The 12,511-nt window shown below is 44.8% G+C and overlaps 1 protein-coding gene across 12 annotated transcripts in view; it reads right to left on the bottom strand.

Annotated features, from left to right (window-relative positions):
- VPS13B (vacuolar protein sorting 13 homolog B) overlaps window positions 1-5,532 on the bottom strand; it is a 913,516-nt gene extending 907,984 nt beyond the window's left edge. For 3 of the 12 annotated variants that reach the window (XM_050940452.1, XM_050940449.1, XM_050940451.1), the window contains exons 1-2: window positions 5,412-5,532; window positions 3,608-3,785 (exon numbers count right to left, since the gene is read on the bottom strand). In XM_050940452.1, the coding sequence (XP_050796409.1) occupies window positions 3,608-3,757 (150 nt within the window). In that variant the 5' untranslated portion in view covers window positions 3,758-3,785; window positions 5,412-5,532. The other 9 variants (XM_050940456.1, XM_050940457.1, XM_050940458.1 and 6 more) reach the window with 5 other exon arrangements.
- Window positions 5,533-12,511: the final 6,979 nt, after the last annotated feature.

The raw sequence follows: 12,511 nt of genomic DNA, 5'->3' as shown, positions 1-12,511 counted from the left end.
GTTCTATAAATAAAAGCACACAACTCATATTTTAATATCAGTAGTCTCTTCCTTGCCATGGCAGCCACCGAGCTGGGGTTGGAAAGGAGAGGGATCTCTCCCCAGCAGCCGCAGCCCCGGAGCTGGAGCAAGTTGCCTCTTTTTCTGGCAGCCACAGCCTTGCACATCCCAAATTCCCCCGACCCCTTCTTTTCACCCCACTGCCGCCCCCCACCTACCCCCTATTTCCCCCACTTCACCGCCCTGGCCCCTCCCACCTACACTCTATTCCTCCCAAGGCCACCATCTCACCTTACATGTGCATCTTCTCCAGGGTCCAGGCTCCTAATTAGTGGAGCCATGCCTGCACGGTTCCACTAATTAGGTGGGCTGCCCTTCATTCTCTCATGTGCAGCTGCCCAGGTGCGCACCTTAGAAGGAACTATCCACGGACCACCTGAATGGAGCTCGCAGATAACTGGTGGTCCACGAACCACAGTTTGAGAACCTCTGCTCTATAAGGCGGTATGTGGTCCATCTTCAATTCCCATTCACTCTCTGAATTCTGATGAGGCTGCCAACTAGAGTGTCAATTATAGTTATTGTTTTAAAGAGGGCACCTACCCATGTAAAACTAAACTAAGAACACCAGATCACTCATTTCATGTAGACTAACAGGTGTTAAAAAACTTGCTTTCATTGATATAAATTTTGCTTTCAGATATATATCCACAACTCTCATTTAAGTCAATAAGAGTTGCATGCAAGTATCTGAGGCAACATTAGTACCTATAAGTAAAATGACAACAGACTCCATTGTTTCCCATAGATATATACATATACCAAATATTAAACTCAATACTTACATGAATTTTCTACATCATAGTATCTGAGCACTTTGCAGACAATAATTAATATGTCCTCACCACACTCCTTCTTACTATGATTATCCCATTCTACCAGTGGGGAATTGTGGCACATACAGATTAAGGACCCAGTCTTGAAAACACATACACAAGGAAACAATTTTGCACACATAAGTAGTCTCACTAAAGCTCAATGAGATTTGCAGGTGCAAATGTTTGCAGGAGGGGGCCTACACAACTTGCCCACAGTTAAAAAGAAAGTTTATGGCGGAGCCATTAAATGAACCCAGATTTCATGGACCACCAGAAAACAATGCTTTCTTTCCTAAATTCAAGGGATTCTATTCCAATCCAACTACTTCAAAAAAACATGTCCACTTACTATACTTAGTAAAAGTAATTACGTTATGGCAGGAATCACCAGATGGGATTGTTAAACAATCTTACAAGTACATCAGAACGGCTACACTGAGTCAGACCAACAGTCCATCTAGCCTAGCATCCTGTCCTCTGACAGTGGCCAATACCAGGTGCCCCAAGGAAATGAACAGAACAGACAATCAAGAGGTTCATCCCATCATCCATTCCCAGCTTCTGGCAAACAGAGGCTGGCGACATTCAGAGTATCATGTAGCATCATTAACATACCTATCCCTCCTGGAAATTATCAAGTTGTTTTTTTTTTTAAGTCTTTTCTTGGACTTGATGTACACTACCGACTTATGTCAGTATAACTATCTCGGTCAGCAGTTTGGAAAATTCACACTCTTGAGGGATGCCGTTATATCAACCGAACTCCATTGACAGCGCTATGTCAACAGGAGGACTTCTCCGACTGACATAGCTACCATCTCTCCGGGAAGAGGAGTACCTATATCTAGAAGCTCTCCCATCGATGTAGGTAGCATCTTCACTAAGAAATACTGTTTTGTGATGAAGTTTCCTTTTGAGGGAGCCGTAGAAAGCAACAAGATGTTTTGCTCTCTGCCTTAAATTTAACTGAAGTAAATTCTAGGTGCAGACCTGCCTCCTAGGAACCAGGCAGTTTGTGGGCTGAGATTCCCTAAAGAGCGGATTGCCTACATGCTGTTTGTGAATGCACCTGCTCAAGGACTAGAGCATACGGTGTAGATAAAAACAAGTTACCCAAAGAAAATACCCACAGTCCACACTATCAATTTCTCCTTCAAAGGAAAACTGACCTACAAGGCTCTATAACTCATTGGAGAGGCAATACGAGTAGTCATCAAAGTGAGATACTTTCCAAGGAGAGAGATAGTGAGCTGGTATTACTGCTGAACCAAAATGGAACAAATAGCTGAGACACTAGCAGAAATCAAAGCACACCAGAAGAAATTAAAAGATGACCTAACATAGTTTCTGGAAACTTCTCAGAAAGAAGTGAGAGATAGCCCAAAGGCAGAGATCTAACATAATCAGCTGGAAACAAAACCTCTGTTGATTAAGACGACATGAAGGGTCAGGGCAGATTTTGAAACCCAGCTACAAAACGCCTAGTGTGTGCTGACAAATTGGATTGAACAGGTGACCACTGACTTAATTACCATGGACCAAAAAGTTTTTCAAGAAATAGAAATAAACCAGAAAGCTTTGACCAACACAGAACTTGCTAATAAAGCTTAGATGCAGCAAGGACTTCAAGGACTGAAAAACTGCTCTGCGAGAAAACTCAGGAGGGTGCAGACAACCTTAGAAGTCAGCCACTGCCATAGGAATCGAGCCAGAATTTAGGTAAAACTGGAAATTTCCACTCTATTTGTAGCCTACAGGAACTCTGATAAGGAAGAAACCAATGTTCAGGGGCTAAAATAATTCAGAAGTTCCACTATCATTGAGGAAAAAACTTCCTGGGAGACTTTCTTAGTTCATTTTACCATACCCCAAATGAATGGTTGGTGATAGGAACAGTAGAGTGTTTGGGGATGAGGGTGTTCTCGCTGCTAGCTTGAATGGTGCTGTAAAACTTAAACCACAAAAAGAGAAACTGAGTTGGTACAAGACTCTGATATGAAGTTTGGAGCCAGACATCAGTATGACCTGTCAGGGCTCAGCAAAGGGGTAGAAGAGACCACATATGAACTGACAAATAACCTGAGGAAATTAGATATGCCAGAAACAACAGATACAAGCAAGGATACCCAGCTGGACTTGGACTTGCAAGATCACCGAAAGGTATTAGACACTTGGTGAGGGAGGGGAATTTGCTACAGAACTACATTTTTTCCATGCACAACCCAGCAGAAAGAGGAAAGCTGCTACCGAAGAAGTTGGAACCTTTCTGCAATGAGTCCCGTAAGTTAAAATCTGCATCTAAATGATTAAAAGGAGGATTTTAATTTGATTCACAACATTTTGAATGGTTTTAAACATCATTAAATTCAGATAGTAAAATAAAAGATTGATAATATTTTTTAAAGAGAGAAGCAGTTCAGTTAAGTGCTGGTACTGTGAAATAATGGATCACTGAAAGAAGGGATATGCTCATGAAGAGACAGCAGTCTCTTCAAGTCCAGTGATTTGCAGAAATGCAAATGTTCATCCACTAGAACAGGGGATGTGTGATCCCCAGAGCAGCTAACCAATAGGGGGAAAAACCTCCAAAAAGAGGTCTAGATGGGAACAAAACAGATAGCAAAAATAATAATGATGTAAGTGAATACTGATATACCGATAGCATCTTGAACATTTTACTGAACTTACTTTAAATTGAGCCACATATATAGTAGCTACTGTTAACATACCTGTTCAAGTACATCCAGCTTCAATTCAAGTTTGCTAAGAACCACATCTCCTCCCCATAGTGACAGCTGTAGATCTGAGGGCTTCAAGTTCTTAATGTAGCGATTCACATAACTCATTAAAATAGGAGTCACATAGGACTCTAGCATCATGGAAGATTTCTGGATTATACACCAAGCACTTTAAAAAAAAATCAGTAAGAGACCACATTAAAAATTAGCAGCATTAGTTAATGCAATGTATGAAAATATGAAAATGTATTTCAAGTTTTGCTTACTAAACAGGGGTTATATATACTTAAAGAAAACATTTGACACACAAAATGTACATATATTAAATATCTGTATTCATGAATTTCCAACCTATTTGCATTAGAACCAGTAGTAAGCTTGTACAATATATAAAAAATAAATCTGCAGGACAGCATGCTTGCCATATTCTTACATAACACTTAACAGGAAAATAATCTCTGGATCTACACAAATCCTGACAATTTATAAACTCACCTTTTGCTGATGACAACAGACAGATTAGAACATTGGCTCGGACTGAACTGGCACTGATCTTATAATGAGTTTTGATCAATTTTTAGATATCAAGAGTGAAGTTCTATTTCCTACCACTCTTGGCAAACCAAAGTACTAATTGCATTTGGCACAGCACAGTTTCTGACACAGATAGTCACAAGACATGCATATCTTCTTTTCATGACTGTCCAGCATATAATGCAATCTTATATTAGCCCACTTCAGTACTACTCAAATCCTATAAATAGGCTTGGCAGAATTTGATTTTTTTTATAATTTTGATGGACAATATTGGTTTATTTTTAAACATTTTTCTCAATTGTTATCTATTTTAATTTTCACAGTTGTACAAAATTATGGGGGGGTGAGTTAGAATAATTATTTAATGAAAGTAGACATTCAGATTCAAAGAGTTAAAGCTTTATAAACCATAAATAACAAATTCTCAACATCACATGTCAAACATACACAGTAAACATCCTTAAACCAGACTCTAATAAATTCTCAAGCAGCATTTTTCTTACTTTGCTTGTCTGTAAATTTCTATTATTGTGGAAGGAAATTTTTTGTAGGTTTGTCTACTGTGACATTAACATTTCCTGACATTTACCAATAAAAATCTGCTGCTAATCATTCCACACCTATATCAGGACATCCACCCCTCACTACCACCTGCCTTCAAAGCTCCCACCCTCACTATCACCCTTCACCACCACTTGCCCCCAATCCCCACACCTACCCCTGCTGCCCCAAACCCTCCCACTCGCCCTCCTCATCGCCAGCCCACAGCCCTTCCACATTCCCGCCCCTCACCCCTCCCTGCTGTCACCACCCAGCCGTGCCTCTGCCTGCTCCCAACCCTCCCACTTGCCCCTCACCATCCCTTGCCCCGTGTACCCCCAAACACCCTCCCACTCCTCACGCTGACTGACCCAACCTCCCCTTGGGTAATGGTAAATGGTGCGGCGTAAAGGCCCCCCAGGAAGAGATGGGGGTAATTGTGCGGAGAGTAAAAGCCCCCAACCCTCTCACACTACCCCGCCCCCGCCTGCCCTCAACCCGCCACACACACCCCCACTCCCCCCGCGCTGCACTCGCCACTACCTGCCACCAACCAACCCCTTCACGCTACTGCCGCCCCGCCAGGCGCCCCACCTTCCCAACACGCACCCCCAGCACCCATCGCACTGAACGCGGTTCCCAAGGCCCGCTCCCCGCCGACCCCAGCAGCCGAGCTCCTGAGCCCCGGTCCCACGCTAAGCTGCCCGCAGCGCCTCACCGTGACGGCTGGCAGCCGCGGCCGTTACCGCTCGGCTGGGCAGTTCCGGGTTCCCCGGTTGGTGTCCTCCCCTCACGCGCCCCCCACGCGTTCTCGGCGCAGGCTCGGCCGCGCAGCCCGGCCGGAAGGATCGGGCGGTGACACCGAGAGGCGGGAGCGCCGCGCGGGCCTTGCCTGGCCTCGGTGTGGCAGTTGCGTGTTGGGGGTTCAGCGGGGAGACGATCGCTGGGGCAGGAGGTTAAATGGTGCCGGGGTAAAAGCCCCCTGGTAGAGATGGGGGGAAAGTAAATCGTGCCGCGGTAAAAGGCCCCCGGGGAGAGATGAGGGGAAGGTAAAAGCCCCCGGGGTGGAGATGAGGGAAGGGTAAATAGTGCCGGGGTGAAAGCCCCCCAGGTAGAGATGGGGGTAATTGTGCCTGGCTAAAAACTCCCCCTCTCCGCTCCCCACACACGTGGAGAAGGTAGTAATATAACTTGGAATGGGCTTCTTTATTTAACCCCGTTGTAGGCTGAGCCTCTTCATTTCTATGAGCCTTGCGAGGAGGGAGGGTTCTGGACAGCAACAGCAGGGCCCAACTGAAGGGAGAAAGAAGCCAGATACCCTTGAGCAGAAGCGAGTTGGGGTGGACCTGCTGTGAGAGGGACTGGGTTTGCAACTGCTGTGCTGAGTCTCCCCATATGGTGAATGAGACTGGAAGTTGCACTCTGCTGACTTCCACCATGAGGGAAGAGGACTGGGGGTGCAGGGTGATCCTCCTTTTTTCAGCCCACTGTGTAATTTATTTAAAATACAGTAATTTTATTTGTAAAATACAGATAATTGAAGTAACCAGCCTCAGTTTTATGGATGATGTGTAATAGATTCATTTTAAATTGTGGACTAAACAGTGATAATTTTACTGTAATTTTTAAATATGGGGCAGTATTGAAACTACAGTACCAGTACAGTATTATATTCACACCTGTGATCTTGCTGAGGGTCTTACACTCAATTCAGTGGCATTTCTTTGTTTGTCTGTCCCTTCATAACATGATAACTTTTGAACACTGCATCTGATCAATTGCAACATTTTAGGGAATATTCTAGGCCTCAATGACCTGAACCCTTTTCATCTTCATGAAAACTGGAAGACAAGAGGAGAATGAGGAATATAGAGCCCCTACATCTGCTTAGCAGAGCCAGCAGTTTCAGCTGCTTCTAAATTGTCTATAAATCAAAGAACCAGTTGATAGCAGCCATTAACACCTTCCAGCATAACAATACTACCCTCTCAGCTCTGCCCATCCCAGTACAATTTAAAAATGCTAACACTCTGACTGATGTATCTCCCAGAAAGAAAAGAAATAAAAATAGCAGGGGTAAAAGGCACCCAGAGCCCCTGCCATAAGTGGAAGAATGAGGGACCCTTATATGGGGGAATTATAGGGCACACATAGCCCTGGCATTGGATGTAGGGGGAGAATAGAGGAAAATGGTATGAGTGGGACAACAATGAGACAGTCCCTAGCATGTGGCAAAAGCGGGGGAATAGGAAGGAGGACACAAAGCTCCTGGTATGTGATGGAGGGGGGAATAGAGGTCACGCACAGCCCCTGCTTGGGATAGGGTGTTGTAGGGAGTCCCTGATACAGAGGGAGATGGGAGGATGGCACACGGAGTGGGGAATGGAGGAATGCAAGGAGCTCCTGTTGTGCAAATTGATCAACCTATGAAAGCAACAAAGTGTGACTAGTTACATGCGCATCTACTAGTTAAAGAAGTCACTGGACTGAAGGACTTAAATGTGGCGAAGACTTGGGATTTCTTTAAATCAGCTATACAAAAACTATCTGAACTTTGCATCCCAAGCAAGGGGGAAAAACTGATTAGGAAAGGCTCCAGACACAACTGGATGAATCACCACCTCAAAAAGATTATTAAGAGTATGTAGAAAGCTATAAGGAACGGAAAGGGGGATTAATCAGCAAAGAAAGCTACATATTGGAGATTAGAAAATATAGAAATAAAGTGAGAATTACTAAAAGTCATGCTGAATTGCTCTTGCCAAGGAAATTAAAATATGAGTTTTTTAGTTATGTAATTGAGAATAAGGAAGGATGAGGTTGGGTTGCTATGCAGTGTGGACAAGAAGGAGATTAAAGTTAATCTCGATGTGGCCCAAAAATTAACTTAGTATTTTGCCTCATTTTTCAGTAAGGGAGATAACGTGAAATATCAGCATGAGGGCAGGATGACTGATGGAAATGAGTGTACAAAAATGGAAATTACCACATCTAAAATGGAAGAAAAACTTAAAAGAGCTCAAATCGGGTGGCCAGATTATTTCCGTCGTAGCATACTAAAAGAATTGATACAAGAGATTGCTAGTCCAGTAGCAAGGATTTTTAATAAACCAGTCCATTCAGGGGTAGTACTCTATCACTGGAGAATAGCTAAAGTTGTTTATATTTAAGAAAAAGGAGAAAAAGTGATCTGGGCAATTAAAGACCCATTAGTCTGACCTCAGCAGTATGCAAATATTTAGAACAAATTGTGAAAGAAATAATAATTAAATTCATAGAAGTAAAAGAGTTGTAATGCAAAATGGATTTACAAAAGGTAAATCATACCAGACTGATCTGATTTCCTTTTTGAGAAAATGACTGATTTTTTTAGATAAGGGAAATATAGTAAATCTAATATACTTGGACTTCACGAAAGCATTTGACATGGTACCACCTAGGAAACGATTAGTTAGAAAAGATGGGTATGAGTATAAGAACTGTAAGGTCAATAAAGAACTGGCTAAAGGGAAGAAGGCCTTGGGTTGTACTGAATGGTGAATTACTGGACTGGAGGAAAGTTACTGGTGGAGATTGGTCTTGGGACCAGTCTCATTCAATATTTTTATTAATGACACAAAAAGTAGGAATGTGGTAATTAAATTTAGTACATGATATAAAGTTGGTGGCCATGGTCATTACAGAGGAGGACTGGATATTATATAGGAATATCTAGGTGAACTTGAAGGCTAGAGTAACAGAAATGGGATGAAATTTACTACATTTAGAAATAGTACAAAATGCAAGGTCATGCACTTTGAGTCTAATAATAAAATTTCTGCTACAAGTTGGAAGCAACAAAGGAGAAAGTCCTTGCTGTGCTTATGGATCATAGAATGACTATGTGCCACCAGTGTGAGGTGACTGTGAAAAAAGCAAATACGATCCTAGGATGAATCAGGCAAGGCATTTCCTGTAGAGATAGACAAGTATTAATGCCATTATACAAAGCACTAGTAAGAGCTCATTTGGAATACTGTATATAATTCTGGTCACCCATATTGATGAAAGATGAATTCAGACTGGAGCAGGTGCAGAGGAGAGCTTCTAGGATGATCGGGGAATAGAGGGCCTGTCTTAGGAGAGGAGACTAGAAGGGCTTGTCCTGTTTAGACTCGCAAAACAAAGGTTGAGAGGGGTCATGACTCATGTCTATAAATACATTGGGGGTAAACACCAGAGAGCATGAAGAGCTATTTAAGCTAAAGCAGGGTTTCTCAAACTTAATTACACCACAACCCCCTTCTGACAACAAAAATCACTACATAACCCCAGCAGGGTAGCCTGAGCCTGCCTGAACCTAATGACTTCAGCCACAGGCAGAGGGCCTGTAACCTGAGCCCCATCACTGAGGACTGAAGCCCTTGGGCTTCGGCTTTGGCCCCAAACAGTGGAGCTTGGGCTTCAGCCCTGGGCCCCAGCAAGTCTAAGCCAGCCCTGGTAACCCCATTAAAATGGGGGCACGACCCACTTTGAGGTCCTGAACCACAGCTTGAGAACAACTAAGCTAAAGGAAAAACAACAAGGAATCCTTGTGGTACCTTAGAGACTAATAAATTTATTTGGGCATAAGAGTGTTGCCACAAAAAGAGATGGTTACTCACCTTGTGCAGTAACTGAGGTTCTTCAAGATGTGTGTCCCTGTGGGTGCTCCACTTTAGGTGTTTGTGCGCCCCTGCACTCATAGTCGGGGACTTTTGGTAGCAGTGCCTGGATGGGTCGCACATGCGTGGTCCCTGTATCGTGCTGTTCCAGACAGTTAACTGATGCTGTGTGACCAACCCCCACTCCATTCCTTCTCTACTGCAGAGACTGATTAAGAAAACGCTGAAGTAGAGGAGAGGAGGGAGGGTAGTGGAGCACCCACAGGGACACACATCTCAAAGAACCTCAGCTACTGCACAAGGTGAGTAACCTTCTCTTCTTTGAGTTCTGTCCCTGTGGGTGCTCCACTTCAGGTGACTTCAGAGCAGTGCCCACCGATGGAAGGGGGAGCTTCAGAGTAGAAGTCGTAACAGACGATAGTATATAGCATCCAAATGAGGTATCGATGTTGCCTGTTGCTCTAAGGCATAGTGCTGTGTAAAGGTATGGGCTGAGGCCCAGGTAGCAGCTTTACAAATGCCCATGATGGGTACATTGTGCAGGAAAGCAGTGGAGGTTGATAGGGCTCTAGTGGAATGTGTGCGAATCCCCATGTGGAGTTGGCGGTTGCACTGATGATAGCAGAGTTTTGTGCAATCAGAGAGCCTTTGTTTAGAGATGCCACTCCCTTGGAAACGTTCAGTCATGGATATGAACGGTCTAGGTGCATTACAGAGCTGTCTAGGAGCCACACTCCCAGTGCTGGTAGCTACTCCCCTCATGGGGGTAGTTTTTTTACAGCACTGGGAGAGCTCTCTCCCAGCATTCGTGCTGCGACTACACAGCCACAGTAAAGCGCTTTAACGTTGGTAGTGAAGACATAGAATCATAGAAGATTAGGGTTGGAAGAGACTTCAGGAGGTCATCTAGTCCAACCCCCTGCTCAAAGCAGGACCAACACCAACTAAATCATCCCAGCCAGGCCTTTGTCAAGCTGGGCCTTAAAAACCTCTAAGGATGGAGATTTCACCACCTCCCTGGGTAACCCATTCCAGTGCTTCACCACTCTCCTAGTGAAACAATGTTTCCTAATATCCAACCTAAATCTCCTCCACTGCAACTTGAGACCATTGCTCCTTGTTCTGTCATCTGCCACCACTGAGAAGAGCCGAGCTCCATCCTCTTTGGAACCTCCCTCCAGGTAGTTGAAGGCTGCTATCAAATCCCGGCTTACTCTTCTCTTCTGCAGATTAAACAAGCCCAGTTCCCTCAGCCTCTCCTCATGAGTGATGTGCCCCAGCCCCAATCATTTGTATTGCCCTCCACTGGACTCTCTCCAATTTGTCCACATCCCTTCTGTAGTGGGAGGCCCAAAACTGGATGCAATACTCCAGATGTGGAATAATCACTTCCCTCGATCTGCTGGCAATGCTCCTACTAATGCAGCCCAATATGCCGTTAGCTTTCTTGGCAACAAGGGCACACTGCTGACTCATATCCAGCTTCTCATCCTCTGTAATCCCCAAGTTCTTTTCTGCAGAACTGCTGCTTATCCAGTCGGTCCTCAACCTGTAGCAGTGCATGGGATTCTTCCATCCTAAGTGCAGGACTCTGCACTTGTCCTTGTTGAACCTTATCAGATTTCTTTTGGCCCAATCCAATTTGTCTCGGTCACTCTGGACACACCCTTAGATAAAGATAAGATGGCAGAAGCTTAGTTTGGATACAAGGGAAACACTGATAGTGTGTTAAGGGAAAGTGGGGTGATTGCCCTTTCTATCCTTCCTTCATTTAATGGTATGGGAGTATTCCGATTTTACATAAACCGGTTTTGTAAAACAGATTGTATGAAGTAGAGTGCATGCGGCCACACTAAGCACATTAATTCGGCAGTGTGCGTCCATGGTCCGAGGCTAGCGTTGATTTCTGGAGCGTTGCACTGTGGGTAGCTATCCGTAGCTATCCCATAGTTCCCGCAGTCTCCCCCGCTGCTTGGAATTCTGGGTTGAGATCCCAGTGCCTGATGGGGCAAAAATCATTGTCGCAGGTGGTTCTGGGTAAATGTCATCAGTCATTCCTTCCTCCGGGAAAGCAGCAGCAGACAATCGTTTCGCGCCCTTTTTCCCTGGATTGCCCTAGCAGACGCCATAGCACAGCAACCATGGAGCCCGTTCAGCTTTTTTTTTACTGTCACTGTATATGTACTGGATGCTGCTGACAGAGGCGATACTGCAGCGCTACACAGCAGCATTCATTTGCCTTTGCATGACAGCAGAGATGGTTATCAGTCGTTCTGTACCGTCTACTGCGCCATTTGAGATGACAGTTATCTGTTGTTCTGTACCATCTGCTGCTGTCATGGGTGCCCCTGGCTGAGGTCAGCCAGGGGCGCAAAGACAAAAATGGGAATGACTCCCTGAGTCAATCCCTCCTTTATGGTATCTAAAAATAGAGTCAGTCCTGCCTAGAATAAGGGGCAAGTGTACTAGAGAACCAGTGTATCAGAGAACCAGAGAGCATAGCTGCTCCGTGTCAGATTCCGCAGAAATGATGAGCTGCATGCCATTCACGGGGGGTGCCCCTGCAACAACCCCACCCGTTGCTTCCCTCCTCCCCCAACCTTCCTGGGCTACCATGGCAGTGTCCCCCCCGATTTGTGTGATGAAGTAATAAAGAATGCAGGAATAAGAAACACTGACTTGTTAGTGAGATAAAATGAGGGGGAGGCAGCCTCCAACTGCTATTAGTCCAGGCAGGACATTAAGCGGTGTGGGGGAGAGGAGCCCAGCATCCCGCTGCTATGATAGTCCAGGCTGTACAGAATCTTTTCTTTACACATGAAAGGGAGGGGGCTGATGGAGCTCAGCTCCCAGTTGCTATGATGAAGACAGTTACCAGCCGTTCTGTACCATCTACTGGGAATGACCGGGAGTCATTCCTATTTTTACCCAGGCGCCCCCGGCCAGCCTCACCTGAGGCCAGCCAGGAGCACTCAGCAGATAGCAAGCATATTGTACCGTCTGCCACCGGGGAGGGAAGAGGAGCGGATACTGCTCTTTACTGCCGCAGCATCGCATCTACCAGCAGCATTCAGTAGACATAGGATGACACTGAAAAAAGTCAAGAAACGATTTTTTTTCCCTTTTCTTTCACGGGGTGAGGGGGTAAATTGATTAGCTATACCCTGAACCACAC

The sequence above is a fragment of the Gopherus flavomarginatus genome, chromosome 2 (genome assembly GCF_025201925.1).
Source record: "Gopherus flavomarginatus isolate rGopFla2 chromosome 2, rGopFla2.mat.asm, whole genome shotgun sequence".
Taxonomy (NCBI): Eukaryota; Metazoa; Chordata; order Testudines; family Testudinidae; genus Gopherus; species Gopherus flavomarginatus.
This window is presented reverse-complemented; position numbering and strand designations above follow the sequence as displayed.